Genomic DNA, 27,173 nt, shown 5'->3' with positions numbered 1-27,173 from the left:
ATTGTAACAAGCTCAGTTTTGATAACTCGTGTTATCATAAAGCCATTTTTCTTTGTTTCATCAGCGTCATTGCACTTTGACTTCAAAAAAAGAAATAAAAATGTTGTTTGTCCAGAAACTTTTTGATTAAGCCCGAATGGATATGTGGTTTATCTAGCGGAAATGTGATTATCTAGTATTTTGTGTTTGCAGACGGGCAATACAAACGTGCCATTACTTGTCAATAACGCGCGGCAATGGTGTCTATTATTTTTACGCTCGTCGTTTTATATCAATTTTCCATCGGGGAGTGTTTGCAATTATGGCAGTTACCCACAACGAATATAACACAATCTCTTGGCCAGATAACGAATAAAACTCTCGTAACTCAACCTCTCGAATACGTGGCGAATAAAGCACGCGGTACAAAAATTGTACCTTCATTTAATCAAACCAGCTTAGCAGATTTTACATACACGGTGATCACTCGTGTAGACAACACGAGCGAGCTGTTGAGCGATTCGTTGCAGTTTTTAACTCCTCAGGAAGAATCCGAAGTGGACTGCCTCGGACTGGGGAAGACTGTTGCGGTGGCCCTGGATCGGTTCTTCAGGAGCAAGCCTAACGGAAGTGATGCCTTGGACGTGCAATTTTTTTTGTCTTCTAAGAAGCAACCGAACCGCGTGCGAGTGATACTCGGTGAGCAATTCGGTTTGGAATGGACGGACTTTAAGATAGAGCGTAGAACGGCGATCATAGTGCACGGATTCCTATCTCACGGCCAGGAAACATGGATCAGAGATATGGAAAAAGCGTTGCTCGACTGGGTGAGTTCGTCAATCACGGTATTTTAAATTAAATGGTTGTCTCTTACGTTTGTGAAATTGTGTACAGGATGATGTTAACGTGGTAATAATAGATTGGAGTGCTGCCGGTAATACGTGGAATTATTATAAAGCAGCGGTCAACACTAGAGTAGTGGGATATCAAATATCAAAGTACGTATTAAACGATTGTCTGTATATGTTAATAGTACGTGCGCCGTTTATCTTAAAGCTATAATTTCTTCACAAAGATTTATAGAACACGTGGCGAACGACACGATCTACAACAACGGGCCAGACATAAGTAATTGGGGCCCTTTACATCTAATAGGACACAGCCTCGGCGCTCACATTTGCGGATTCGCGGCGAAAGAGCTGAAAAAACGGCACAATAAATGGACCGTGCAGAGAATCACCGGTCTAGATCCAGCACAGCCGTGTTTCAAAAACGCCGACAGGTCCGTGCATTTGCATAAAAGCGACGCACCGTTTGTCGACGTGATACATACGAACGGTAGATTTCTGACGAGTCTCGGTCTCGGCCTACCCGAAGCTATAGGTAATTAATTAAAAAATATTCTCAAATGTCACCTAACGTTTTCAACTCCTTAATCACATTTTTATTTCAATGTATAGGTCACATTGATTTCTATCCAAATGGTGGTAAAACGCAACCTGGATGTGTAAAGACAAATTCGTCGTATTTCAGTTTTTTACCGATTTCTATGTCTGGTTAGTGCACAGAGGTATTACAGATAGAGGGAGAGTCAACGAAGAATGCAGTGTAACCGTAGAAAGGGAACGTTGTAATCTTAGTTGTAATAGACACCGGAATGTTTTTGCCTGCGGCTAACGTGCACGAGCTAGCAGCGTTAAGCTTCACACGAAACGCGTTAAGTCGTGCGGTTAGACAAAGCTGGCCGGCCTCTAATGCAGCGTTCTCTTTTTATTCTACTATCGTGTCTACTTACACGTTGTCATACATTCTTTTTTTCTTTCCTCTATGTAATACCTTTCTGGGTTAGAGCGTGTGATGCTTATTTGTTTGAATGGAAGTATTTAAAAAATATATATATATTGCATTTATAGAAATTCAGCGCGCAATATGTAGCCATGGACGTTCCTATCTCTATCTCACTGAATCTTTGATATCCGCTACTACACACAATTGCAGTTTCTGGGCACATCAATGGAATGTAACATACGAACATTTTTTACAAATAGTCGCGGAACCATGCGATAAGACTATCTGCACAGAAATGGGCATTAGAGCAGAATTGTATAATCGAAATGGAACCTTTTTCGCTGCTACAGCTAGTACTAGTCCGTTTTGCGGTAAATATGTTACGATATTTATGTTAAATAACAATCAAATTGTTAAATAATCTTGTCATAATTATTTTGTTGTAGCTAATAGCACTGATGTCATAGAAGAAGTAAAAAGACAAGTACGGAAAGATTATTTTTAAGATTAATGACAAACTGAATTATAGAAAACAATTTATTTGCAAATAAACGTGGTATTAGCATTTTAATATACTTAAATAACTTCTTATATCTGGATATGTACAACTGATTGTATAATACAAATAATCTGTGTAAGTATGCACAATTTTTTACGTATTTTTTTTTGTAGGCATATTTTATCGCATAAATTGTTATAAAATTCACTGTATTGTTCTCACGAATCTTGACGAGAATAATAGAGATAATAATGCGCGATGAATTTAAGTGCTTTACCAGAATTAAAGTAACAATACTCGGAGTAGTAACTAAAATCGATTTTTTTTTTTTTAAATAGTTATATAAAGAAATATTAATTACATATAATAATAATATTAATGTCTGTAAGAAGCACGTAACTAATAACAAGATTATTTTCACCAGACGTAACAGATGTGGTGTTGGTAACTACTATTTGGTATTAATTCTCAATTTATTTTTATGTAAACTTGAGCGAGTTCGCGGTTGAAATATCCCCCGATTTGTGCGTAAAAATTTGCGTGATCGTTGCATATAACAATATTGGCACATTAATAACATTCTTACCTGACTTAACGAAGCCAAATGAGAAAAGCTCCTATAAGAGGATACTATCGTCATCACGTCTCATCTCACGTCATTTTCTCAGTGTTTTAACGTGTAATTTAAACACATAGATAATCAAATCGATAGTACATTATATGAGTTGTTAATGAATGACTTGCACGTAAGTGGCGGGAAATATGCCGGTACGGCCTCTGCACTCGCCTATCCACCAGCCGTCTGGTTGTTTCTGATGGACAGTTATCAAATCGCCCGGAGTGAGACTGAGTTCGTCGTTTAGATTCGCGGAGTATTGATAGATTGCACGACATTGCTCCATATGTTCAGTCTTTGCCGCTGTTACTTCTGTACTATCAATTTGGTTATTATTGTCTTCTGAATGACTGCTAAATTCGTCAAAGTCACTAAAATCGTCCTCGTCCGGAGGATTCTCTGAATTGCCGTCACCGGCTGTTCGATCGGCCCAATCGCGAGTCTCGACGTCCTGATTCTTGGTCAAATGCATCTCGAGCTCGTCATCACTGTCCTGAACCTCGAAAGATTCGTTCTTTGCCCAAGAAGGAATCTGTGTAGAGAATGCATGTTTTGCTCATTATTTTCTCGAAAAAAAAAAAAATTTTATACTCGACTTTGAAATAACTTAACACACGACTATACCTTGAGAACACTTTGCTGCAAGCCCTGTTTATCCCTTGAAACTAAGATATGCTCCGATAAGGGGTGTTTGGGCCGTTTGCTGCCTTCCACTTCAGCGAGCGTACCACCGACTTTGGATCTAGCTGCTTCTAAATACAGCAGCATTGAACGCATCTGCAAAAACATATACGGCCGTTATTTAAATCTCATTTGCAGCGTGAAATAATTTAATCCTAATTAATATGTTCAAATTAACGAGAGATGCGCATACATGATGTAGCTTGTCCGTCACGTTTTGTGTACTTTCATCCGCCGCAAATGCCGGAGTCTTGACAAAAGCCCGATGCAACGTTTCTAGACCTTCTCTACCTCGTCTCTCCCTCTCGAGATCTTGCCTTATCAGATGCAGCACCCTCACTAATGCCTGCTTTCGCCGTTCACGATTCATCGCCAGCGTGACGTGCTCGGCATAGAAATCTGGTAACAATTGTTCCGCGTTCGTCACATCGTGGTTGTCCATTCGCCGTACAAGATTTTTCAAGATCTCCAGATCCTGAGACACGTTGCAGCTGCGCACGGGTGTCAGCAAGCGATCGGCGCTCTGCAAAAAAGTAAAAATACTTGAAATTACATTCAGATCTTTAAACAGCATTTGTCTTACGGGTATCGTGCTATTACCTGCTGCAGCCGTGGTGCTAGCGCCTGTAAGTGCGTCAAGTACACGTTGGCGAGATCCTTCAAGGCGCTCAATCGCTCCTCCTCGAGCAGTTCCATCTGCTTCGCACCTTTCTTCATCGCGCTCTCGTACTCGAGCCTGGCCCTCTCGGCTCTCACACTGACCGTGTAGAATTCCGTATCCGCTCGGCGCGACGAGTCTTCGGCCTTCCTCCGTCTGCTCTCCAGTTTGCTAGCTTCCTTTTCCGTCATCTGATGACTCGATGACCTGTTGTTGGTTTGCTGGCTCTGACCGGCAATGGTTTGCAGCCGCGCCAGATCCTGCAGCCTCTCGTTTTCACGCGCGCACGTAAAGCTCTGTTTTTTACTTTTCGCCGCTACCCCACGCCATTCCTGAAGTGATTTTGATGCTTTGTCCACCGAGTTTTCGATGCCCTTTCTCGATCGGCCCTGAGTCTCCGCTACGCCCACCTGTACACAAAATTGTAGTCATCTTTCCGTTTCTAACTTTGCCCTCGAATCCGTTATTCCCTTCTGATTTCGCCGATGTCGCAATCCAACTAAGATTTCAACGATCGAATCATTGCGTCTTTCCCTTTCGAATTTCCAAGCAAAAATCGTATAAAAAATTGTTATATATATCTAGAGACGTATCTTCGCGTTCACGGGGATGTAATCTTAAATTGTCATTTTAGTAGTTCTATCGCGCGCCATTTCCGATTTTAAGTGTTTGCTTTTTTTCCCTTTTTTTTAATCAATTATTTCGCAATGATTGCGTGAGGTTGCGTAGGCAATTTCTTCCGTCCTCCTCTCCCATTGCGACCGAGACACGATCATCTCCCCAGAGATCTTTTACTCCTAACTTACTCTGAGCGGTTTGGCGAGCTGTTCGCTTAACGAGATGCCCCATAGCCGGTGGGCTTCCGCTGCGGCCTCCATCTCCTCGCCGACACACCTCCAAGCCTCGTTCACACCTCCGTTGCCATTACCACCTGCATTACGAAAGAGAAGTTCGTGATGTACATGGAGAAGAAGATGATATTGCTGCACCTATCTCGCATATCTCGCTACTCGTTGCAATTTGCCTTGCGCTCTCTCATCGACACTTATCTGCTACGCTCGAAAAGTGAAGTGATATGATAAAAACCGGGCCTCGTCAGCTCGACGAGAGCTGAGTGTGAGAAAGAGAGAGCTCGGCGTTTCGCACTTCAAAATTTGAAGATTTAACGAGAATAATCTAAGTGGCAATTAAACTTTTACTTTTTTTTCTTTTGCAAATTAATTTTTTTTTTTATTAATATCAATTTTTGCCTATCACATCTATCAAATATAATTTTAATTATTATTGTATTATAACATTAATAGAAAGAAACTAGTAAACAACCTTGATCTTTAGCACAGGCCTTCGTCAGCTTGCCACTGAGTTTGCTGAGCCCTTTCGCGTATGTGGCTTCCAGCTCGGCTCTAAAACATATATTTTCGCATTTCCTCGTTGAAAAACTCTGGCTCGAGCAACGTACGACGGTAAGGAAACGTTCGAGAGTTACCTTTCGTGAAGTATCGAAGCCAGATCCTTGCAAAAGTCGCCTCCTTGTTTGATGTACTTTCGTACGTCCTCGAAACCACCTTGTCCTCCCTAAGCATAAGAAAAAAAAAAAGAAAAATTAAAAAGTTGCGCAACGACGAGATCGACACGCTTGACGGCTCGTAATCGTAAAAAAAGATAAGAGAAACGAAAAGACCACAGCTCGCTGCTCGACGAGAGGCTGAGTTGGAGGAGGGAGACAACTCTCGGCAATTTGATAATTCTTCTAATGTTAATATACGACCGTTATATAAACCCCGCGTATAAATAGTGCGTGCTCGTGCAGCGAGCGCGATTGTGCGCATTCGCGAGTAACGGTTGAGATAAAACGAGTTGGCGCAGCCATTATCAATTCGAATGGCTAAAAGGTTAATCGATGCAGTCGATTGTAGCAGGTCCGCCGATGACGATAAACCGACATCGGGCGTGTACTTGCAGCAGGTGGGTTTATTTTAATTCGCTTCGACGCAACGAACAGGTGCGCGCCAAGTCAACGACCAGTTCGCTGATCGAGTCTATCGAAGCGCATCTAAATGCAACATAAGCTACACAGCGATCTGCGAAACATACCGCTATGTTCGAATTTTAAATGTTAATGCGTGCCTAGTCAAAAATACGCGACACGATTATAAATCTCGCGTTAAAGCTCCGCCGAGTGCGAATCTCGCTCTCCTCGCTCGCGTCTTCAATCGCGTTCAATGCGAAGCGGCACGTACGGGTTCCCTGCAACGTGAAATGTTTCTCTTTCATCTCATCGTCATCGTCAGAGATCCATTCATATATTCATCGTTAAACAAAGAAACTTTCATCGCCACGTGCATTTCTTTTCGTTTGTAAGTCAGTTCGTAGTCATTTAATTTTGTAACATATATATATTATATTAAAAAAAAAAAAGAAACGCAGTGAAAAATATATTTTGTCTTAAATTCTACGCGACAATCAGTTCGCGGTATCTATTACAGCGACCGCAGAGAGATTCGCGGTTTAATTGACGCGAAAATGATTAAGCGAAACAGAATTCACTTTGAAGATGCTGCTCCGAGGAATCTTGGGACGAAAATTAGTTTAGAAATTTAGAAAATTGTCGAGCAGGTGTTTCCTATTCCTTAAGTGTTTCTCTAAATGCGCTTGCACGCGTCCAGTGTTCCAAAAAAAAAATAGAGAAAATAAAAAAATAGATGAGAAACACAGAGAAGCCGGTCAAACATCGTGTATACGCGCGCTCTCTCAGCCGTGTATATGTGTAAAACAAAGTCGGCTATTTTCTCCGCGTAACTTTCCCACACTTTCCATGCTTCGTTCCTGCGATACTTGAAGGCATGCATGCTCATGCCTGATTGCCTAGCGCCATTTCTCTTGGACAATCGATAAATCTCTCGATCGGACGAGCCGGCCGGCCGGAGCAAAATTTCAACTCGGGGAAAGTAGAATTGGAAAGTAAAACTGAAAAATTACATTTTCGATACTCACGCTATCCGGCTCAATTACATGTAACATCAGTCGTACGTTATACCTACTTAGCCCATATTTCGGTGGATTTTTACTCCGTGATTTGTAATACCTTTCATTTACGTATGCAGATAAATTCTTATTAGAAAAAAAAAAATCTCGGTAAACGAGTGAACATCGAGATGCCTCGCGATAAACTTCGGTGAATAAATTCTCCGGTCCCGTCGCAGAGATAATTGGGAGGGACCAGGGTTGCGTAAAGTGGAAGGAAAAAAGGTTACCTAAATTTGAATGAGAAATTATTCGAATACGCGCGTCGCGTGCATATATTTCACATTCAAAAGGTTCCTTTAAAACGTCGATTTGAAATATCAAAGATGAGCGCATGCAGCGATACCGACCACGCCTATCTTTTTCTTTTTTTTTTAGTCTCCAAGCGCGTTTATTTATCTACCTTTATCTATCCCATTTATCTGTTTAAAAATTCTTTTTCTTTTTCTAGATTATAAGCTCTGAACGCTCGTTACGGAGTTCGATTATAGGGCACGAAAATGTACATACGAGCACCGAACGACCGTGCAGTTGATTCTCGTAACGAGAAGGAAGCAACAAAGAGCGTAAGTACCTCGTCGGACTCGTAGGTCTGCAACAGATGAGTCGAGGCCATTAACCCTCTAATTGACCCGAGCATTCTCCTCTTAATCAGACCACTTTTCCCACTGAGGTCCCGGGACGTTTCGGCGTCGCTGGTCCCGGCCAGCGCGGACGTCGGTGACTCCGACGCCGGCGTTGGTACCGGCATCGATGTCCCCGGCGTTCCCGCAATCACTTTCGTCTTGTCGTTCTCCATCGCGCGCGGGCACAGTTTGTCCATGCTGTAGGATCCCGGCGGCCTCAATCTCGTCCTGCTCGTCTCCAAAATGTCGTCCGAGCTGGCAGTCTTCCTTCGCAAGTTGCCGCGCAACCTCCTCCCGTCGTTCGTCGATGTCTTTCCCGAGTCGGGCGACGCCGACACTGGCCTTTCCACATTTTCATCGGGAACGTTCACCTCCTCGGACACCGACGACAATCCGAACTCCTCCACCCTGGTGATCGAGCCGGAGTCCTGGGCTTGAGCCCGCGTCAAATCGTAGAAGCCACGTTGCACGTGCTTGTTCTTAGGCGCTCGCGCGGAAGTGACGCGGTTGCTTCGCACCTTGACGCGAGGAATATATTTTTTTATATAAGAACATCGGTCAGAGTGAAATAAAAAAGTTGACGTCAATCTAAGAAAATCTCGTCGCGATTGCACGTTAATTGCAAAAATTACAAGTAATTTGTACGTTCTTTTGTAAAAAAAAAAAAAAAAAAAAAAAATACAAAATTAAATTGAGAGCAAAGCAAATTTACGACTTGCATGCAAAGACTAATTTAAACGCCGTAATTAAAGCGATAAGTTTTATAAATAAATTATAAACTCCGAGTTTCTTTTTTTAATTTCCATTCCTCGTAAGTTTCTCGTCACTTTGAATTTCATATCGAGCAACGCGATCGTAAACATTAATTAAAATTTACTGAGATCTGAACGACTAATTGACTGATTTACAATTTTACGTTCGCCAGGAAAATAGTTCTAATGTCATTTTTTTTTCTTTTTAATTGGATTACAGCCGCAGGTGAAATTTCCGAAAAGAAAATATCACAGTCCCCCTTTTTTAGTTCTGTCAATCGTTATTAACTGTCGAACGACTTTAACTAACGTTTACTTATTTAGCCGCGACGAGACTACTTTTCCACCCAATTAATTCTCATGTTTTTTCATCACTACCTCGGGACTGAGCGCACCGACCGCTTGCAACTTGGCGTGCCTGTTGACTACTTGACCGATCCTTGTCTTCTCGTCTCGCAGCCAGCTACGCATCCTGCCCCAAGCCTTGCTAAGTCGTCGCTTTTGCAGTCTCAGCCGCTTGCTGCGTTCGGACCCGCCGCTCTCCGACAACGCGGCATCCTCGTTCGGGCACTCCGGATCCGAGTACGATCCCGACATCGACGCAATACCGGCGTCGTAGCCGTCGCTGTCCGACGCGCCGTAGCTTCTTCTGCCAGACTTGAGCGATCTCGTGGAACGCTTCATCCGGTCGCGGAATACACGTCGATTCTTTTCGGGCGAAACAACCGTGCCTTGGCTATTTTCCTGCTCGGACTTGCACACCGACGGCGTTTCCTCTTCCCGCGATTCGTTCAACGGCGGATCCTTGCGCGCCGATTTTGGCACGTCGTAAAGATCCTGACGAACCACCGGCACGTCCGAATTTATCTCCTTAGCGCTACCACGCCATTCCGAGGAAGGTCGGCTACTTTCCAAGACGGCGCTCTTAGGAAAGTCGTATAGCTGATGGCCGCTCGAGAAGTCGGTTTGGTCGCTGGTGTCGACCTCCAAAATGACGATTTCGTCGTCGTCGTCGTCGTCGCCGTTACCGCGGTCGTTCTCGTCGGCGCGTAAAAAGCTAAAGCTGATCGTCGGCACCCCGTCCGGGTCGGTCTTCACGATCGTGGTAGCGTTTAGCTCCATCGTGGTACTGCACCTCTTTCCATTTTGAGTCCTTTCGGTGGAATTCACTTCGGGACTATTTGCGACGTGGCCACGACTCGATTTTCTCGCAACGGCGTCAGTTTGGGTGATCCGGTGCGACGTCTCCTCGCCAACGCCGTTGAGAGACAGTTCTCCAGGTCGATTTGACGTCGCGTCTTTCTCCGAGCTCCCGACGTTCGTCGGCCAGACTCTTTCAAGGGATCTACCCATGGTGTTTTCTCTAAACTCCATTTCCGTTTCTTCGCGAGATCTTTTACGCGCTACGTATCTCGTTTCGTCGTTCTTATCGGTCTCCTCGCGGAATTCGCGGCAGTGCACGATAATTGGCGTCGGGACGTCGTACCACGTCGCTGTAGCGACGCTCGATATACCAGATATACCACCGCACAAGGTCGAGCTCTTCGCGGGAGTCCTCAGGCCCGTCAGTACGTGCCGCATCTCGTTCATCTCTCTTCTATATATAGAATCCGGCTCTTCTTCCCTGGCGATACCCCGACCTCGCGAATCTTTTGGAGTCGATTTTTCGACTTTCCCTTCACCGTTGCGAAATAAAACGACGCCGAATCAGCGGAATCGTTGCGAATATAGATCGAGGAAAACGTGTTTTGAAAACGTGCCGTTTTACCGTCGCAGTTGAGATAGCTTATCGGAGCAAGTATTCGTTAATCAATGCAACGGGCAGGAACTTTCTTAAATTTTTTTCTCTCTCTCTCTTTTTTTTTTAACGAAGAAAAGTCTTTCGATTTAAAATCTTCGACTTTCGTTAATGCGTCGAAGAAAGCGATAGATATGTCGATGATATCCAAACGCTGCACAACTTCATGCAGTCATATTTAGTTGGAAGGATTCGAATTAAAGTATCTAGTACGATTATCGATGGCACTTTTATGGCAATCTTTTTATCTTTCGCGTTACGCAAACTTTCGTTTTTTTTTTTTTTTTCCTTATACCGCGCACAACAATCTTGTATCTACAGATATCAAGCAAAAATTCTCGCGACACATAACATTTTATGTTCTATTCGTCGCAAGTTGCACGAAAGTGTTTTTGTTTCTCGCGGAGGGTTCACACCGTTGTCTTGCATTTCGCGAAGCTTGCTTTAAAAAAAAAAATCGTAGTTTTACATTAAAAATTACACAGCCAAACACCTGGGAGCGCCTTCTACACGTTCTATCTACCGCGTTCCAGCTGCCCTCATTATCAATTTTCAACATTCTAGTCGTGCCGCGGGGATACGTATCTCACGGGTCGTAGACTTTCGGTTAGCTTGGCGAGAACACCGACGAGAGAAGCCTCAAATTCCCCTCTCTTATATCCCGTGACCGACGATCAATTCTCTCGGCTGCATTACTTCAGCCCGTAATCATTGGGTGTCGACCAAGGGGCTTCGCGCTTGGTACCGCGATTATGCTGCGAGCACGGAAACGTACCATAAAAAACGAGACGACGTTTCGCGATAGCGATCATCAGATCGAGTATCGATAAGCGTTAAAAGGCGAATTTACGGGACGTGGTCTATTGAAGCTTCGTGTTTGCCGTATACTTCCTGGTGTCGGCTTGACGCTTACGTGGCGGATGATGCGACTCACGTGGAAGCGTGACAACCGACACCGACGTTGGAGAACGGTGTTGCGGCCGACTCGTCCGTCGCGTGTCACAGCCATAAGCACGTACGTGTGTCCGCGAGTGTACGTATATTAAACGTACGCGAGCATTTTATTCGAGCATGTCGGGCACGGAAGCCAACGGATGGATGACGGCACGATCACGCGCGCGCGAGCCTTCACGAATCCAAACGAACGACCCGTCCACGGCCGGCGTTACGTATTACGTAATTACGCGGAGCCGTGTGACGAGCGAATGTAACGGGTGCGAGAACGGTGCCCGAGAGACCATCGCGTCCCAATTCCCTTTAGATATAGTCGTTCAGCAGTTGTTCTTTTTCTTGTCTCTCTTATTTTTTTTTTTTTCCTTTTTCCCGTGTCGCTTCACGCTCTCGTAGCTCTTCGTATCGCGGCGGCGGCGATTGGCGGCGCGTGGCAATCGTCCGCGTCCCGAATAGCACGTGAGAGTCTCAAATCGGACGGATCGAAGCCCCGAGATCAATCGATTTCGCGTAACGAGCAAAAAGCGATGGCTATCTCGACGAGAGCGCGAGAGAATTCACGTCCGCCGGTGGACAGAGTCGGAGGTAGCAAAAAAACGTCTCTAAAAAGGCGCAGAGGAGGCGCGAATTTTATTTCGACGGGTCGAATCGAATACCGTTTCGATATTGAACGCTTTGTCTTCGTTGTCGCCAGCGTTATTGGCGACCAAGGCCGCGCTCACGGTATCGGCAATGTCCATCTTCGAGAGAAACTTTCGTAAACGCGGTCGCGGACAGACGGCTAGATTCACAGGTGACTTTCGCGCGATCGTCGGATTTTTCGTGCCGATTTACCGCGTTTCGGTCGGCGTACTCGTACGACCTTGTCGAACGACGGACTGCAGGAACATCGCGACGTATCGGAGTGACGTTCCCGCGACGACTGTCGGAGTTATCGAAGGCGGGGGCCGTCTGGAAGCCACGTTATACAACCGCGGTGAACAATTACATCCGTGTATTATATACGTAACGCGCGCGTACGCACATCGCTCGTCGCGCACAGCCGTTCGCGGCGTCGCTTCGTTTTACCCTAAAAATCGCCTCCGATCTCGAATTAGCTAACGAGATTCCCTCCCTTCCCCTTCACGGGGCCGGTGATATTATTACGCGTCGGAACAAAGCGGTCGTTTAAGGAGCTCGTCCGCGTCGCTCGCTTTAATTCTCGCGACACAACCGCGTCATTCTGCACCTTTTTACGTGCCTCGTTTCTCGCATTTGCTGCGAGTGAAAAAAAAAAAAAAATAAAAAAGAGAGGAAAAAAAAAATCGCGCATAAAAGTAAAGATCCGTTTTGATAAAATATTTCTAGAATTTTTTGAACATAAAAAACTATTGTTGCGCGATACGATCGCGTTTTGCATTCCGCTCTACAAAGTTGTAAAAATTGAGGCCACTCGCCGGCATTCCCGTGCTATCGCTCGAGTAAACAACGCGGTTATCGCGAAAATAGAAACTTCTCTGGCCGAAGCCAGGCCCTCGGCGAAGTTCCGAGTCTTCGAGCTACCGTGATCATGGCATTTGGCAAAACGAGTGCAATGACAAGTGCACACATTGAGAACCGAGATACGAGAGCTACAACGTGCAGGTAATATATGGCGAGGTATGCGGAGACTCGGTGTGATACATATTAACAAGCAAAGTGCACGACGTGAGACTGTAAAACGTAGGTGTCTATTAATTTATTTGAGAGACCACGATCTCTCAAATAAATTAAAACTTTATCGACCGCGTGTTATCGTACCGTGCACCGATTGCGGTGCCGATGTTTCTTCTCGACCGCGCACTAATTTTACCGAAAGATTTATCGCCGTGGCTTTGAATAAACCTTATAGCCTGGCGATCGCCGGATCGTCTTCGTCGAAGCGATGAAAATTCGACACGGCAAAAGGCACGAAAGTGGCGCGGTAGTAATGCAGTTTTCGCCGCGCGCTTTCCTCGATAAACAGCGTGCGTGTGCTGAATAATATCGCACTTTAAAGTATAATGCTAAACACTTCGAAGGGGAGGAAAATTAATCAAACTTTCGTTCCGCCGCACGTGTGTTCTCTCCTCTGTGCGAAAAATGCGTTATACGCATTTTCTCCGGCGATTTCGAACGCCTGGCGGAATACGACGATCGCAAAACGGAAGGAGGGAATATCGCACGTAATATCCCGAATTCCCGCGGTAACACAATCTGTTGCTGCGTGTTCGCAGACGCGTGTAATTGTCGGCGCGTATCGCGCGCGTAAAACGCACGTACGTGCACGAGCGTTGCACCGGAGTCACTGCAGCGGTCGCGGACCGTTTGTCGCGCTTGCGGGAACGAGTGCGGAAACGCTCAAAGCTCACGGAGAGAGGGGCAAGAGATAAAGAGAAAGAGAGCGAGAACTAGCAGCATGTGCACCGGCGTAACCCCGAAACGAACGGTGGCGAGAAGTGGATAGTTTTAAGGCGACCAAACGCGTTTCTAGGCGGGGGATTACGCAGTTGGTTTTCTGATCTACGGATTATATTTAGCTCGCCACTCCTCGGTCACTCCGGTATCTCTTGCCTTCTCAACTCTCGCACGGCAGATCGGCTCGCCCCGCGTTCCATGCGAGAGTAGCACGTGCACCGTAGCGTCCAGCTCGCGCCAAATCTTTAATTCATCGCATTAACGAAAAATGTACGGAGGAACAAGGTCCAGGAAGAGAAAGAGAGAGTAAAAAGTGAGACAGAGAGTGTCGTTTCTTCAAAATTAGATTTATCAAATTCATGGAATATTTTACATTTTGACTGACATTTTGCATTTTTAAAAACCTCTATCACGCGCCTATGATACGCGTAATCGCAATAAATTAAACATTATGTTGTTCTATGGTAAATAACTGTTACGTAAGTTATCGCCGAAAACACAATACGTGTACTTTGCGATAAGAATCAATCGTGACGATAGAAAGAATTGGAAAAAAAAAGAGAAAAAACAAAAAAAAAGAAGCCATAGCTATTACTGTATGTATGTCTATAAGACGGGTAAATATCTCACAACGTCATGCGGGTCTTTTTGGGGAAATTTTGAGCACGGGGGCAATTCGAAAGTCGCCCCCCGTTAAAAAGTGTTTTCCTACATTTTCTCTGCCATTTTCTAAGCAAAGTAACGAGTGAAACGTAAATTTACCACGATGCATAAACGATAGCGGAAACTGTCGACTTCACGTTATCGATATCGAGGGTACGACGGTGGCAGTAAATGAGACGGGCTAATTATCGCCGCACGCATACGCGCAACACGATTTCGAAAAGTCTATGCGTGTGCAAGACGACGGTGATTATAGGTTTGACATATGGAAAGGTGTATCAGATAGCGACAAATCGTGCGAAAGATGCCGAGAAAGTGGTGTTACAGGAAACCCGCTAGCCTAGGAAAATTATTCAAAATTAATAGAGCAATCAGCTTTCACGCGTAAAGCTGCTGGCGCAATTTGTTTAATCCGTCGTAAGCTGCGGATCGTGGAAATAATTGCCGAAAAAAGCGACGGGGTATCTAAATAAAGCGCTCACTGTGGGTCACGCAAAGTTTGTCGCGGAAAGTAACATAAAAACCACGAGTGGCTATAAATTATTTTACATAAAATTAGTAAGTAACATGTAAGGACGCGAGTCGAGGAAAATCGTTCGGAAATTATGAGAGTCATCAGTAATATAGCTTTCGCAAGTTTCGCGCGGCTTTAAATTACGACGATGTCGAGATAATGCCGAGTACATTAGGCAATCGTAGTTCTTATCACCTGTATGACATATGCACTTTTACGCGGCGTCGTACGTCCTTCTTCATTACGTAACAGTCGAATCCGTAAAAGCATTAATAAATGCAAAACAATTTTTTTTTTTTTTTAATAGAAGCAAGCGTAAACGACACGTACAAACGTGTTTTATAACGTTAAATATATGAGAAATTAAGTCGAAAGATTTTAAATTGGACTGTGTCGTAATAAATAACATTCGATCGTCGACATACATTCGGATTGCACGCGCGGAATTTAAATGACACGCGCGATTTTGGCAATTCGCGTCAGTAGAAAACGCGTCCGCGCCTTTTCGTCGACACATGGCGTTTCTATATGACGCACATAGCGGATTTCGAACACGTGTCGCGTATCCGGCATATCGAGGAGATGCCGAATAACGTGCACCGTTAATAACAGCACGCGTAACAGCGCGCGTTCCTTTTCCTGCGGCCACATTGTATGTACAATAACGTGCGTACTCACGTGGGAGTTCTGCTGAGAATTGAGACGAATCCATCCGGGGATCCAATGACGTGAGACCGGAAACATTTTAACGCACGACGTTGTTGCGTACACGAATCTCGCGTGATCCTCGTATCGATTGCAAGGTTTCGTAAGAAGGGATCTTCGAGCGAGCGCACTTTTCCAACCCACCACGCGATCGTATCACCGTGTTTTAAATTATCCCGATGGCTATTTATCTCCGATCACCAAAGGTATTATAATCGCTTAATTAAACCGTGATTAAGAATCTTAACGCGTGGCTCTCCGATCGTTGATCTTTCCGCCGATGCAGACTGACGATTCCGATCGATAGATCCAATATTGCGAATCGATCATCGAAAGGCCCCGAACGTTTCACGCCGAGCTGAAGATAAAAAATTGACTGACGATAGCGCGCGGCGTCCCCGCGTATAAAATTCTTATTACTTATCGCTTATTATTAATCATCGCGTTATCTAATGCGTAAAATTTTACTGAAAACGTCCTTCCCTCTGTCGAATTTCAATTACTCACATTTCGAGATCGTAATCTAAAAGCGGCTTAAGGAATACCCGATTACTTCCTTTGTGCTGCGTTTCGCAATTTTGCCGTTCGAAAAAAAACGACGATTTCGCGTAATTCAAAAATTTCAACCACTTTCTGGCTTACTTCGCGATCGCCTGCGGATCAACGACGTACGCGATCTCGTCGCCTTTCTCCACTTCTCGCGTGAAAGATTTTCAAGTGCGTAAAAGTACGCCACCGAAATCGTCTCCTCCACGTTTGTGGACCGTGAAATGGGAAACGATGGTAGTAACGAACCATTTCCTAAACACATTGGATAAGACTTTTAAACTGTACTTGATAAATTACAGGCATGCCTGCTGATAGCTCGATTATATTCTCAAAGAAAGAAATTAGTCTCGTCGGAATCGAAGACTATGTGTACATACTAGGAATGACTCACTGGAATTTTTTAAGAAGACCTTTTCGTTTAAAAAAAAAGAAAAAAAAATAGAGCTCTCGAACTGTAGCGATAGGTCCGCTATTCGATTCAAGAACCTCGACTCTGCGCAGTACTGTAAGTTTACCGTGATTATAAATGTAAAATAATTTTTTCTTTTTTTAAATAAGTATTATTGCCAATCTGACAGCTAATTGACGCGTATGAAAACGTTGGCCAGATGTCCATGCGCTTTCAAACAATAATTACTTTTAACTGAACATTTGGAGAGAGAGACGAGAAAAAAAAATAAAATAAAATAAAATAAAAACGGAGAAGAACGGGGGGCGAAAAAAAGAAACGTTATCCTCGGATAATTGCACGCTACAAACCTGTCGTCCCGCGAAATAGCACGCGTAAGCGTATCGCGCGCAAAAACGCACACGCTGGGAATTATGCCCCGTTACATCGTTCGTAAAGCATTGACTGGCCTTTAGCAGCGCGCTTCGTCATCCACGTTACCTTGTCACTGAACGCTTTGACAAATTTGGACTCGGCTCTTCTTCTATTTCGCAAGAAGCTGAATCTTTATTTGTTTCACACGCGTACAACTTTATCATTCGCGGAGATTACTTAAAGTGGGCTCGCGCGCGCGTAAAAAGTCGCGTGTCTCAAAAAGGAGCGAGCCTCTCAAAGAAACAAAAGAAGAATAATAGTAATTAAACGGAGATCGAAATCGGAGGAGTCCTCAAAAGAAAAAACCTGGGGCAGATTGGCCGTCTTATCACGGTAATATCGATACAGATAACGTTAACAAGCTTTCGTCGTCCCAGTGCACACACTAAGAGCCATTTCCTTCAATGACATCGCGGAAAGATCACACGCCACGACGCGATACCATGTCGTTACGTATTGATTTTACGCACTCGGTTGTCAATGAGTCGATGACAGTGATAATTCACACGGCATCGTTAAGCGTCCTATCGACGATCGTTCTCGAGACGGACTTGCACGCAGGCTATTACCGCAGAATAAAACTTTGCAAGCGACTTCTCTGAAGATTTAGATTAATTATATTAATTAAAAGACGATTTCTGGATTACGAGAGAGGACTTGATTAATTTTCGCGGCTCGTGTCTTTCGTTCGGACATTGGCTTTTTTTTTTTTTTTCTTTATCAGTATCGGCACAACGGTAATGTAGCCAGACCTGTCCGAGCTAACCGGAAGCGTCCACCGGAACCGGTATCTCTTTCACACGCGACGCCATCCGTTCGCCAGCCAGATATATGCAACGGCAAACTCTAAAAGTGCACCTAACCCACCCACAAACAACATAGACAAGAATTTTGCTTGGAAATAAAAGCATCGGCGCGCTTGTAGCTCGTCGCCGAGAAGCCTCAGGATTTATAACCTCTCTCGTAATTATAGGGATTTTTAATGAACTAAATCGAATGTAATAAAGCGTTTTTATACTGTATCCGTGAATGCAACGTGCTCCAAGATCTGATACGATTCCGGCGAACGGGATCCACTGCCAATCGATCCGATCGCGGCAGAGGGGCCCCAGAGGGGGTGAAAGTCTTATGTCAGAGGCATACATCTCATTACGCTGGACAGCCGCGTGACCCACGCGGCGGAACGGATTCCGCTCCCACGGAAGGCTCCCCGGGAGCGCGTTACTTCTCTCGCCGAGAGAGAGGGAGGGAGGGAGGGAGGGAGAGAGAGAGAGAGAGAGAGAGAGAGAGAGAGAGAGAGAGAGAGAGAGAGAGAGAGAAAAAAAAACCCATCGGCGGAATCGTTTTACTGTCCCGCGCTGCAAATTTTTGTTAATTATGCGAGCGTGCTGGTGACGTAACCGATCGAGATTACGTCACCCTTGTTTCCTTTCGAAGGGAAAGTAAACGGAGCCCGGCGCGGAGAGGGGAATGAGATAAGAGTAAACGCGTCGGCCAGATCGGTCGCGACGGCGAAATTCGTCCTCAGCGAGTTTATCGCGGACGTCTGAAAGGCCGGGTGCACCGTTGCACGCCCGAATACGCGCGGCGGCGATCGGTCGGCGCCATTGCTCGGTGCACGCAAACTGCGGCGGAAACGCCGCGCTTTGAAACGCACGTATGTACGTGCGTACATATTATACATACCATGGCACGAAGCCACCGATGACCCGCCACGTATGACGATGACGGTACAATTATCCGACGTTAGTCATTCGTGGGTGGACACCGATCGGCTGCATCCACGACTGCTGCATCTACGACCGTTCTCGCGCGGACGAGGCCGTTGTTTACCCCGCGGGACGCGAAATCGCGCGATTACTGCCGGATTCGCGAGGATAGAGTGAAAGCACGTCGGTACAGATGTGCCGCTTTTACCGCTTCTGCCCAGTCGCGGAGTTTCTCGCTTCGCGGCAGAAGCTGCATCCGCCGGGCGCATAGACGCGGCCAAGTAACCGTGACCGCCGCCAACTCATGGACGACGAAACGAGCGTCGTTCGACGCACGAGAGGCTCGTCGAACGATTCCCTACCGACTCGTCGATTCGCCCGCACGATCGCGAGCTTATTTTCGCAAGAATATATTTCGCCGAGCACACCGGCGCGATATGCGAGCGTCTCCCTCGTCCAGTCTGCGGCCTCGATAATTAAACACAAACGCTAATGGCAACATGCGCGCGTGAGTGGGTGCATTACGGTTGCACTTACCGCGTACTTGTCCTTGTAGAAGAGCGAGCTGGTTGACATGGTGTCTCGCCGACCGGTGCTTCATCAAATCGAAGGTCACGTCGGTGCCCTGTTCATCCTGCGCCAGTCCTCCGCTCCGCAAGAACAGCTAAATCCCTCGGTCCTTTATCACTTGCCCTCGGCACTCGCGCTGTATATCGATAAAACGACACTGGATCAGCGTACCACAGCGACGTTAGAAAGACGACAAGATTTCCATAAACTTACCGGTCTCTCGACGCCGCGTTTATCTCTTGTACTTTGTACACAACCAGGCGATAAATTGATAAATCCCAATCTGCACTCGAACGCTCTTCTTCTTTTTTTTTTTTTTTTTTTTTTTTTTTTACACTTTGTCGTACAGGGTTATGGCGCACATCCCGTATGTCCCCACGGGGCTCAACTGTTCAAGAGCGTCGCTCGGAAAACGGAAAATGCATCTCCGCGCCACCTCTGCCGTTGATTGCGAAAGCAATTACGACTGTCTTATTTTTTTTTATGAACAAGAAGCGGTTCCGTGAAACGGTACTACGCAAAAGAACAGCGCCATGCTCGCGTCTCCTTGCACCCGTTGAATATTACTTACTCAATCAGCGCTTCGGTCTGTTGAATAAAACGTTTCCGTGTAAAAGTACGCTTTGCAAAGGCAGAAATGTCTCGGGGGCATCTCTCGCTTTCTCTATCTCTCTCTCTCTTTTCCTCGCTCGCTCGCTCGCAAAGCGCGCGATCGCCCGTCTACCTTCTCTCGCAATTTTCTCTACCCTAAATTCACGCGATACTTTAATTCGTATTATCGTGCGATATTTTACTTCTCGTGTTTCTACCTCCGTGGGAAGATCCCGGCCGTGAGCCGCGGAGAAAACCGCCGCACGTCGTGAAGCGAGAAGTTGGACGACTACGCCGTCGTGCCGCCTCGCCTCGCTTCACGTCGCACGATCGATTCGATCGATCACGATGCAGGCGGGACGCGCCTTTTTTTTTACTTCTTCTTTTCTCTCTCTCTCGCGTGTCAATCGCTCGCTCGCTCGCGCGCGCCCCCGCGCACGCACATACGCACACACGCACGACGTAAGAACGGACGGCAAAGATCGCACTCGCACCTGAATCGAACCTGCGGGAGAAAGAAACTGCCGCAACCGCGTCCGCGTGTCCAGTTAGTTTGCGGTAGAAGAATCGCGCCCCCTCCGTCCGGATATCGTCTCCTCTTTCCGTGCCCCCTCCTCGACGTATGACCTACAATCTGCAAACTCCTCGCGCCCGCGACTTCTCACCGTTTTGTTTCTATCCCTTCCAGTATATAAAACATAAGTACATCGAAGAGCAGATACGGCGTTTTCTACGGCGACAGCGGCTATCGTACGTAACCCTAGGCGGCAGAAGCAAGGGATGAGAGAACGAAGGGAAAATCAGTCTTCGGCAATTCGGCCGGCGCGGTATATAATACGTGCGGGACATGTGAAATTCGACGCACACGATGCTAAAGTCGCGTTTGTTAGCTGCCGTCGCCACAGTAAATACCATATCTGCTTTTCAGTGTACGTGAGCGCACACTTAATCAGATTTAGTATAGGCTTTGACACAAGTAAATACGTACGATTACATATGTTCATTCGCGATGCGTTGATTCATCGCAAAATAAATTTATTTCTTTTTCTTTTTTTTATTCTTATCGCTAGCATAATCAATTTTCGCAAGCGGCCTTCTCGCTTCTTAATTAAAAATAATATACATTTACGATAATGCAGCACGTAACAAATGTTTGTAGATGTATATATATATATTGAAATTAAGACATGTAGACATGTAAAATCTTTTAAAATATGATTCTTATGCGTTCTTTTGGCTGGTGAAAGTTTTTCCAAAAGATGCGGTATTCTTAATTGTACTAAAGTAATTTAACAAAATGTTATGACTGTATAATGGATAATTAAACAAAATAATGTGGTTTCTTTACTATTATGCCGTATTCTGCAACCGCTGGTGTCAGATCTTCCATAGTCAGGGTGTAACGCCGATCCTTTCCCTTTGTTTTTGTATTCTGATTTGCACCACGCGTCTTGCAATGCTGCAGCGCATCGTTAGCAATTTCTGAAATAAACTTTTGAGCCGCTAGAGAAACTAGCCGTACTCTAAAGCAACAAGAAGTTGTATTACAATATTGTCTAATAAATTACCGAAAGAAACAAAAATGTCTCAAAACATTTTTATGTAATGTAAGGTGACTTAATCACGATTGTACTTATACCTACATTCTAGGATCAGTAGCGTTGAAACCAGCTGTGTGCAAATAATGCTCGGTAATAGCATCAGGTATCTAAAATTAATTAAACATGTAATAAAATAAAATCGCAGGATATAGCGGAATTTACGTTCGATATTAAACATGTCATTCTACTGCAAATCAAGAACTTGTCTTTCTAACGAAATTTATTTAGAAATGGTTATAGATTGATACCGTGGGTGTGTAATCCTCCAATTGCAACAAAAAATCCGACAACGGTTGTCCCGCAGTCTTGGTTTCCTCGTTGTAAGTCGGTGGCGTTTCTCTTCCAAAGTTCTCTGCCATTTTTCGTTTACGAAAATGAGCTACGCTGTAAATTCTTAACCTAAGTCAGTAAACAGTCACTAAATTAGCAGCTCGCGAGACTGAGCAAGCAAAACTTTTTTTTAACGCGGCGATAGTGGCGATACTGGCAATATCCAGCGCGTTACGATTGGTTTTTACACTGGTGCCTAACAAAATCCCAAAGGTAAAGGCCAATCACATTGAAAGATTACAAACGCTTATTAAATCGCGTTGCGCTGATTGGATCATTCTCTTAGATTAAAAAAAAAACAGTTTTGTCCTACCAAAGAGAATTTCCTAGGAAAACAAACGTCCTGCGTAACGCTGCCGATTATCGCGTAACCCAACCAACCTAACCCTGATCGCATCATTGTGTTTTAAATCAACAACTTTAACAAATTGCGAAAAGTGTGGTTGTAATAGCGAAAAATTAACTTGTAGAGATCGTAACTTATCATTTAAATTGAAAGAAACTGAATTTTTTTTTCTTTATTTTATATGCCAGCAGTAATATTTGGAATAAGCGTAATACCTTGATTTGGATCAATTTGCAATTTACTACGTTTATATTTTAACAAAAGCTTTACGTAAGTTTATAAATATATTTATATATAATTTGTTTTTTACTCTGCCAAAAACTATTATAAATATACTGAGGAATAATACTTTTATAATTCACTGTACATAACAAACTTGATACATTTTAAGGATGGCATCTGGGGATGTAAATTCTCATACAGTATTAGCTTCTACAGAAGAGACAGGACAATCTGTTACCAGTACCTCGCAGGAAAGTAATAATAAGGATACCAATTTAACAAAACCACAGGTATATCCAATGAGTAATCTTCAAAGGATACACCAACGTAAGCAGCAGTCATACAGCTGGCCTCAAGAAAAAAAGTTGTTTAAGCTAGCAACTTATAGTGCTTGTCAAGCAGAGGAATGTAAATGTTTGGGTTGGAAAAATGCGCAGACGATTACAAAATCAGCAAAGGGTGAAATTCAACAGTTTCTTATCACCTTTTCTGATCCATGTAAGATATGTACCCATCCTTTAGAAGATCACATCAAGCATTTACCAATTCAATCTCTCGAGGAAATTAACAGATTGCTGGGAATGGCTATTGACGCGGATAATATTTTAACTTGTATACAGAGAGAACCAGATTATGACACCAAAAAAGTTTATATTTATTTGTTTAAACTTTTGAGGAACTGTATTTTATTTATGACAAGGCCAACTTTAGAAGGAAGTGCATTGGGAAAACCACCATTTGAAAAACCTGTTATCTTGAAAGCAGTATCAAATTTTATTTCATATAAATTTAGCCACTTGGGACCTAGAGAATTGTTAATTATGTATGACATGGCAAAAATGTTCATACATTGCTTAAATTACTGGAATTTTGAATCACCCAGTACCAGACAAGTAACATCTACTGAGGAAGAAGCCAATGCTTATAAAATTAATTATACCCGATGGCTAGCATTCTGCCATGTGCCTGCATTCTGTGATTCTTTGCCACATCACGATACGCCTCATGTATTCGGGAAAAGTCTGTTGCAAGGCGTATTTAAATCACTTTGTAGAGAACTAATAAATAGATGTCATACTGAACGAGAGAAAATAGTGCCAGAGAAGAGAGTTATAGTTTTAACACATTTTCCAAAGTATGTATTAAATGTTTTATTAATATTAATATTATTTTAATAACTACTATACAAATTTTTGTGTTTAAGATTCCTGGCGATGCTAGAAACAGAGATTTATTCTGACAGTTCACCGATATGGGATCCTGAATTTAAACAAACGTCGCCACTTAGTCTAATTGTCCTGGATTCAAAGACACAGCAAACAAGAAAAACAGGCGAATTTGAAAAAGTTACAGTTCCACCAAATGATAAAGATAATTATACAACGATAAATATTAGCCCTGGGATAAGAAGGCTTGCCGAAAAGCGTTCTTTTTCTGAAGGACGCCTTGATACAAAGAGACGAAAAACTGAAGAGGCGTTTGAGGATTTATCAGAAGAAACGGTGGCAGAAATTGTTGCAACTATTAATGAACCTAATTACATGTGTGGGCCCGACACGATATTTCCTCCTGACGTTCCAAGAGACGAGACTGCTAAAATTGAAGAAAGCAGAAAAATCATAGAGTTCCACGTTGTCGGGAATAGTTTGACACAGCCTGTGTCTAAACAAACCATGCTTTGGCTGATAGGATTGCATAATGTATTTAGTCATCAGTTAGATAGAATGCCCAAAGAATATATATCTCAATTCGTTTTTGATCCGTGAGTATTATTTTGTGAATATTAAAAATATATTAATTTATTATAAAAATTAGACATTAATTGATTAAATAAATTTTGTAAGTAAAAAAGGCTACCTTAATTGTAAAACTTGTTTTTAAATTTACATCTTGTTATAAACGATAATCTATTGTTTATCACAGGAAGCATAAAACATTGGCCCTGATTAAAGGTGGTCGTCCAATCGGCGGTATTTGTTTTCGTATGTTTCCTACTCAAGGTTTTACAGAGATAGTATTTTGTGCCATTACCAGCCAAGAGCAAGTGAAAGGCTATGGAACACATTTAATGAACATGCTGAAAGATTATCACATCAAACATAATATACTGCATTTTCTCACGTTCGCGGATGAATTTGCCATTGGATACTTCAAAAAACAAGGATTTAGTAAAGATATAAAACTGCCGAAGGCGATGTACCAAGGATACATCAGAGATTATGAAGGAGCAATATTAATGCACTGTGAATTAAACGCGAAAATAATATATACCGAATTTACAGCAGTTCTAAGAAAACAAAAAGAAATTGTTAAGAAATTAATTTATCAGAGGCAGCAAGAAATACAAAAAGTCCACCCGGGCTTAACATGCTTTAAAGATGGTGTGAAAAGTATTCCTGTCGAATCAATTCCAGGAATTCGCGAAACCGGATGGAAAAATTACACTCAAACGAGAACGAGAGGTGTATCCAAAGGGCTACAAGGCTCAGAAATTGTGGATTGCACAGATATGTCGGATTCCCTTTACACCACTTTGCTCAATGTTCTAAATAGCGTGAAGAATCATAGCACAGCTTGGCCATTCCTAGAACCTGTCAATACTGACGAGGTCCCAGATTATTACGATCACATAAAATATCCGATGGGTAAGTAACGATTTATATCTTAGAACAATTAAAACGTTTTTAGGTAAACTATTGAATATAGATAAATAAATTATATTAAAATAGAAAATTTAAAAAATTAATAAAATACTTAACAATACATTATTTTTTTATATTGCAGATCTTAAAACTATGGAAGACCGTTTGAAAGCGAAATACTATGTAAATAAAAGATTATTTATCGCAGACATGACACGAATTTTTACAAATTGTAGATTATATAATAGCCTTGAGACGGATTATTATCGCTGCGCCAATGCTTTGGAAAAATACTTTCAGACGCGTATGAAAGAAATTGGCTTATGGGATAAATAGACCTTAAACGTCTTATGGTATAATAAAAAAATATATAAAAGCAATACAGTTTGTTTAATCATTTCTCTATTAATTGCATAAAAACAATTTTTCCTCTATTTCTTAAATCAACGAGACATTGTACTATTTAATTTTCTTCAATATTCGACACGAGAAATGGGCTACGACGCACGGATGCCTCAACATTTTCGTTCGAACTCGAACCGCGTGATCGCCGTGTACTCTAGTAGTACGCAGTAGCACGAGTCACGTAAGCCCGTTGCGAGCTCGCGATTATGCGATCCATGAAGCGCTTTGATTGGTCGGCGTGCTAGAGTTTTTTATTACCCCAAACGAGAGAACCAATTAGCATCGGTTTCAACCGGCTACAATAAAATTGAGATTCAGCTGATCCTGGCATCACACCAATTTTCTACAGATAGGAAAAGAAAAATAGAAAAGTCGTGCACGATTGGACGGAGTTTCTTAAAAACTCTGAAATGTTTTTTTCCTAGTTTCTGTCTGACCTTGTGTAATGATATCGTTATTTTAATCATTTTATGTGAATTTTGGAAGATGCCGAAACGTACTTGTCCCTTCGACGACTTTTTGCCGCAGATGAAAGTACACGTGGGAGAGAAGCAGATAAATAATGGGGTATCGAGCCACCAGCGCATGAAGGATGTTTATGGTAAGTTCTGTGTAATCCGTATTCGCTTCTTTTTAAATCACTTACCTTAATTTAATTTTGCATACATTTCTAGATAGGACCCTGAGTTTGCTCAGAGAAGGCGCAAAAACGCTCTCCCATAAATTAAACACGTCTGGGCAAATAGATTCCATGGACTTACCTTCCTTTCCATGTTCATCACCTTGTAAATTAAGATCTTCGTCTAATTTGAAGCAAATGGTGTTGACCGACAAGCTACAGTTAAAATCTAGCAACAAAGTTGTTAATGTAGGTTATAGAATTTCACTGGTACCTGATCACCTTGCAATAGCTTTGTAATTGTTAATTTTTCTTTCAGGATATCTGCATAGACCTTTGTGGATGTGGAAAAATGATAAATCGATCTATAGGAAGTACATGTTATTATTGTGATCAAGCACTGTGTTCCTCCTGTCAAATTATATGTGCCAAATGTACAGAATTATTTTGCCAGAATTGCTCTCTACCTGTGTAAGTTACTGCTTATGTTTATCTTTGTAAAAGCTTCATGTGTGCACTTTATAATTAAATTTTTGTTGTTTTAGATATAACTGCAATGAACAAATCATGTGCCTTAACTGTTATCAGAAGTGAAAAAGAGATATTTTTATACAAAAATTTTTATGGAAATTAATATTTATAGTTTTGCTACTGTTCTATATTGTGATTTTTATGTGCATATAATTTATTAATTGTTGAGGAGAATATTAAAAATTTCGATAATCTTTGTAACTATGAATTTGTAAAGATAATATGATGTAAATTATTTTAATAAATATAATACTTATTAATAATTAAATGCTATTTATATGTAAAAAAAATGTGTTATACATATTTTAAATAATGTTTTACGATAAAAGTACAAAATAAAAATAATAAAGCACAAATCGGCTAAAAAAATTTGTATATACCTATAGTATATGTACACATGTACACTTTTTCGTATCTTAAATATTACATGCACAAGTATCTAAAAGGAAAATATAAATAATATAAAAATTTCTTAAAATACTTAAAAATTTTTAGTTTTAAAAATAACGCAATTACAAGTAACAGTTGTAGCTTATATTTCTGATATTTTGCATATAATTTATAAT

General features: G+C 42.8%; 5 protein-coding genes across 6 annotated transcripts; 3 read left to right on the top strand and 2 right to left on the bottom strand.

The window, feature by feature from the left end:
• Positions 1 to 90: 90 nt before the first annotated feature.
• On the top strand, positions 91 to 2,332 carry LOC139101665 (phospholipase A1). The gene is made up of 6 exons (XM_070654998.1): positions 91 to 806; positions 874 to 977; positions 1,055 to 1,362; positions 1,440 to 1,535; positions 1,893 to 2,138; positions 2,214 to 2,332. The coding sequence occupies exons 1-6, from the start codon at positions 237 to 239 to the stop codon at positions 2,270 to 2,272; spliced, it is 1,383 nt and encodes a 460-aa protein (XP_070511099.1). The 5' UTR covers positions 91 to 236; the 3' UTR covers positions 2,273 to 2,332.
• Positions 2,291 to 13,762, bottom strand: Nost (Nostrin). 2 transcript variants are annotated; one of them, XM_070654983.1, is made up of 10 exons: positions 13,204 to 13,762; positions 9,002 to 10,863; positions 7,820 to 8,389; positions 5,708 to 5,796; positions 5,545 to 5,624; positions 5,028 to 5,152; positions 4,164 to 4,631; positions 3,757 to 4,086; positions 3,507 to 3,659; positions 2,291 to 3,414 (listed from the first exon to the last, which is right to left on the bottom strand). In XM_070654983.1, the coding sequence occupies exons 2-10, from the start codon at positions 10,211 to 10,213 to the stop codon at positions 2,995 to 2,997; spliced, it is 3,447 nt and encodes a 1,148-aa protein (XP_070511084.1). In that variant the 5' UTR covers positions 10,214 to 10,863; positions 13,204 to 13,762; the 3' UTR covers positions 2,291 to 2,994. The 2 variants fall into 2 exon arrangements, with proteins under 2 accessions (XP_070511084.1, XP_070511085.1); XM_070654984.1 differs by having other exon boundaries at positions 13,236 to 13,762.
• Positions 13,763 to 20,901: 7,139 nt separating this feature from the next.
• Positions 20,902 to 21,979, bottom strand: LOC139101670 (transcription initiation factor TFIID subunit 10). The gene is made up of 3 exons (XM_070655009.1): positions 21,761 to 21,979; positions 21,555 to 21,619; positions 20,902 to 21,434 (listed from the first exon to the last, which is right to left on the bottom strand). The coding sequence occupies exons 1-3, from the start codon at positions 21,869 to 21,871 to the stop codon at positions 21,233 to 21,235; spliced, it is 378 nt and encodes a 125-aa protein (XP_070511110.1). The 5' UTR covers positions 21,872 to 21,979; the 3' UTR covers positions 20,902 to 21,232.
• A 217-nt stretch (positions 21,980 to 22,196) lies between these two features.
• LOC139101661 (histone acetyltransferase KAT2A-like) lies at positions 22,197 to 25,432 on the top strand. Its single transcript, XM_070654993.1, has 5 exons — positions 22,197 to 22,458; positions 22,580 to 23,545; positions 23,615 to 24,172; positions 24,334 to 25,055; positions 25,195 to 25,432. The coding sequence occupies exons 2-5, from the start codon at positions 22,581 to 22,583 to the stop codon at positions 25,386 to 25,388; spliced, it is 2,439 nt and encodes an 812-aa protein (XP_070511094.1). The 5' UTR covers positions 22,197 to 22,458; position 22,580; the 3' UTR covers positions 25,389 to 25,432.
• Positions 25,433 to 25,761: 329 nt separating this feature from the next.
• Positions 25,762 to 26,881, top strand: LOC139101672 (apoptosis regulatory protein Siva). The gene is made up of 4 exons (XM_070655011.1): positions 25,762 to 26,058; positions 26,132 to 26,325; positions 26,396 to 26,547; positions 26,622 to 26,881. The coding sequence occupies exons 1-4, from the start codon at positions 25,944 to 25,946 to the stop codon at positions 26,668 to 26,670; spliced, it is 510 nt and encodes a 169-aa protein (XP_070511112.1). The 5' UTR covers positions 25,762 to 25,943; the 3' UTR covers positions 26,671 to 26,881.
• The last annotated feature ends 292 nt before the right edge of the window (positions 26,882 to 27,173 follow it).

Source organism: Cardiocondyla obscurior, linkage group LG04 (assembly GCF_019399895.1).
Source record: "Cardiocondyla obscurior isolate alpha-2009 linkage group LG04, Cobs3.1, whole genome shotgun sequence".
NCBI classification, from domain to species: Eukaryota; Metazoa; Arthropoda; class Insecta; order Hymenoptera; family Formicidae; genus Cardiocondyla; species Cardiocondyla obscurior.
Note: the sequence above shows the minus strand (reverse complement) of the source record. Positions and strands in the feature narration are given on the sequence as shown.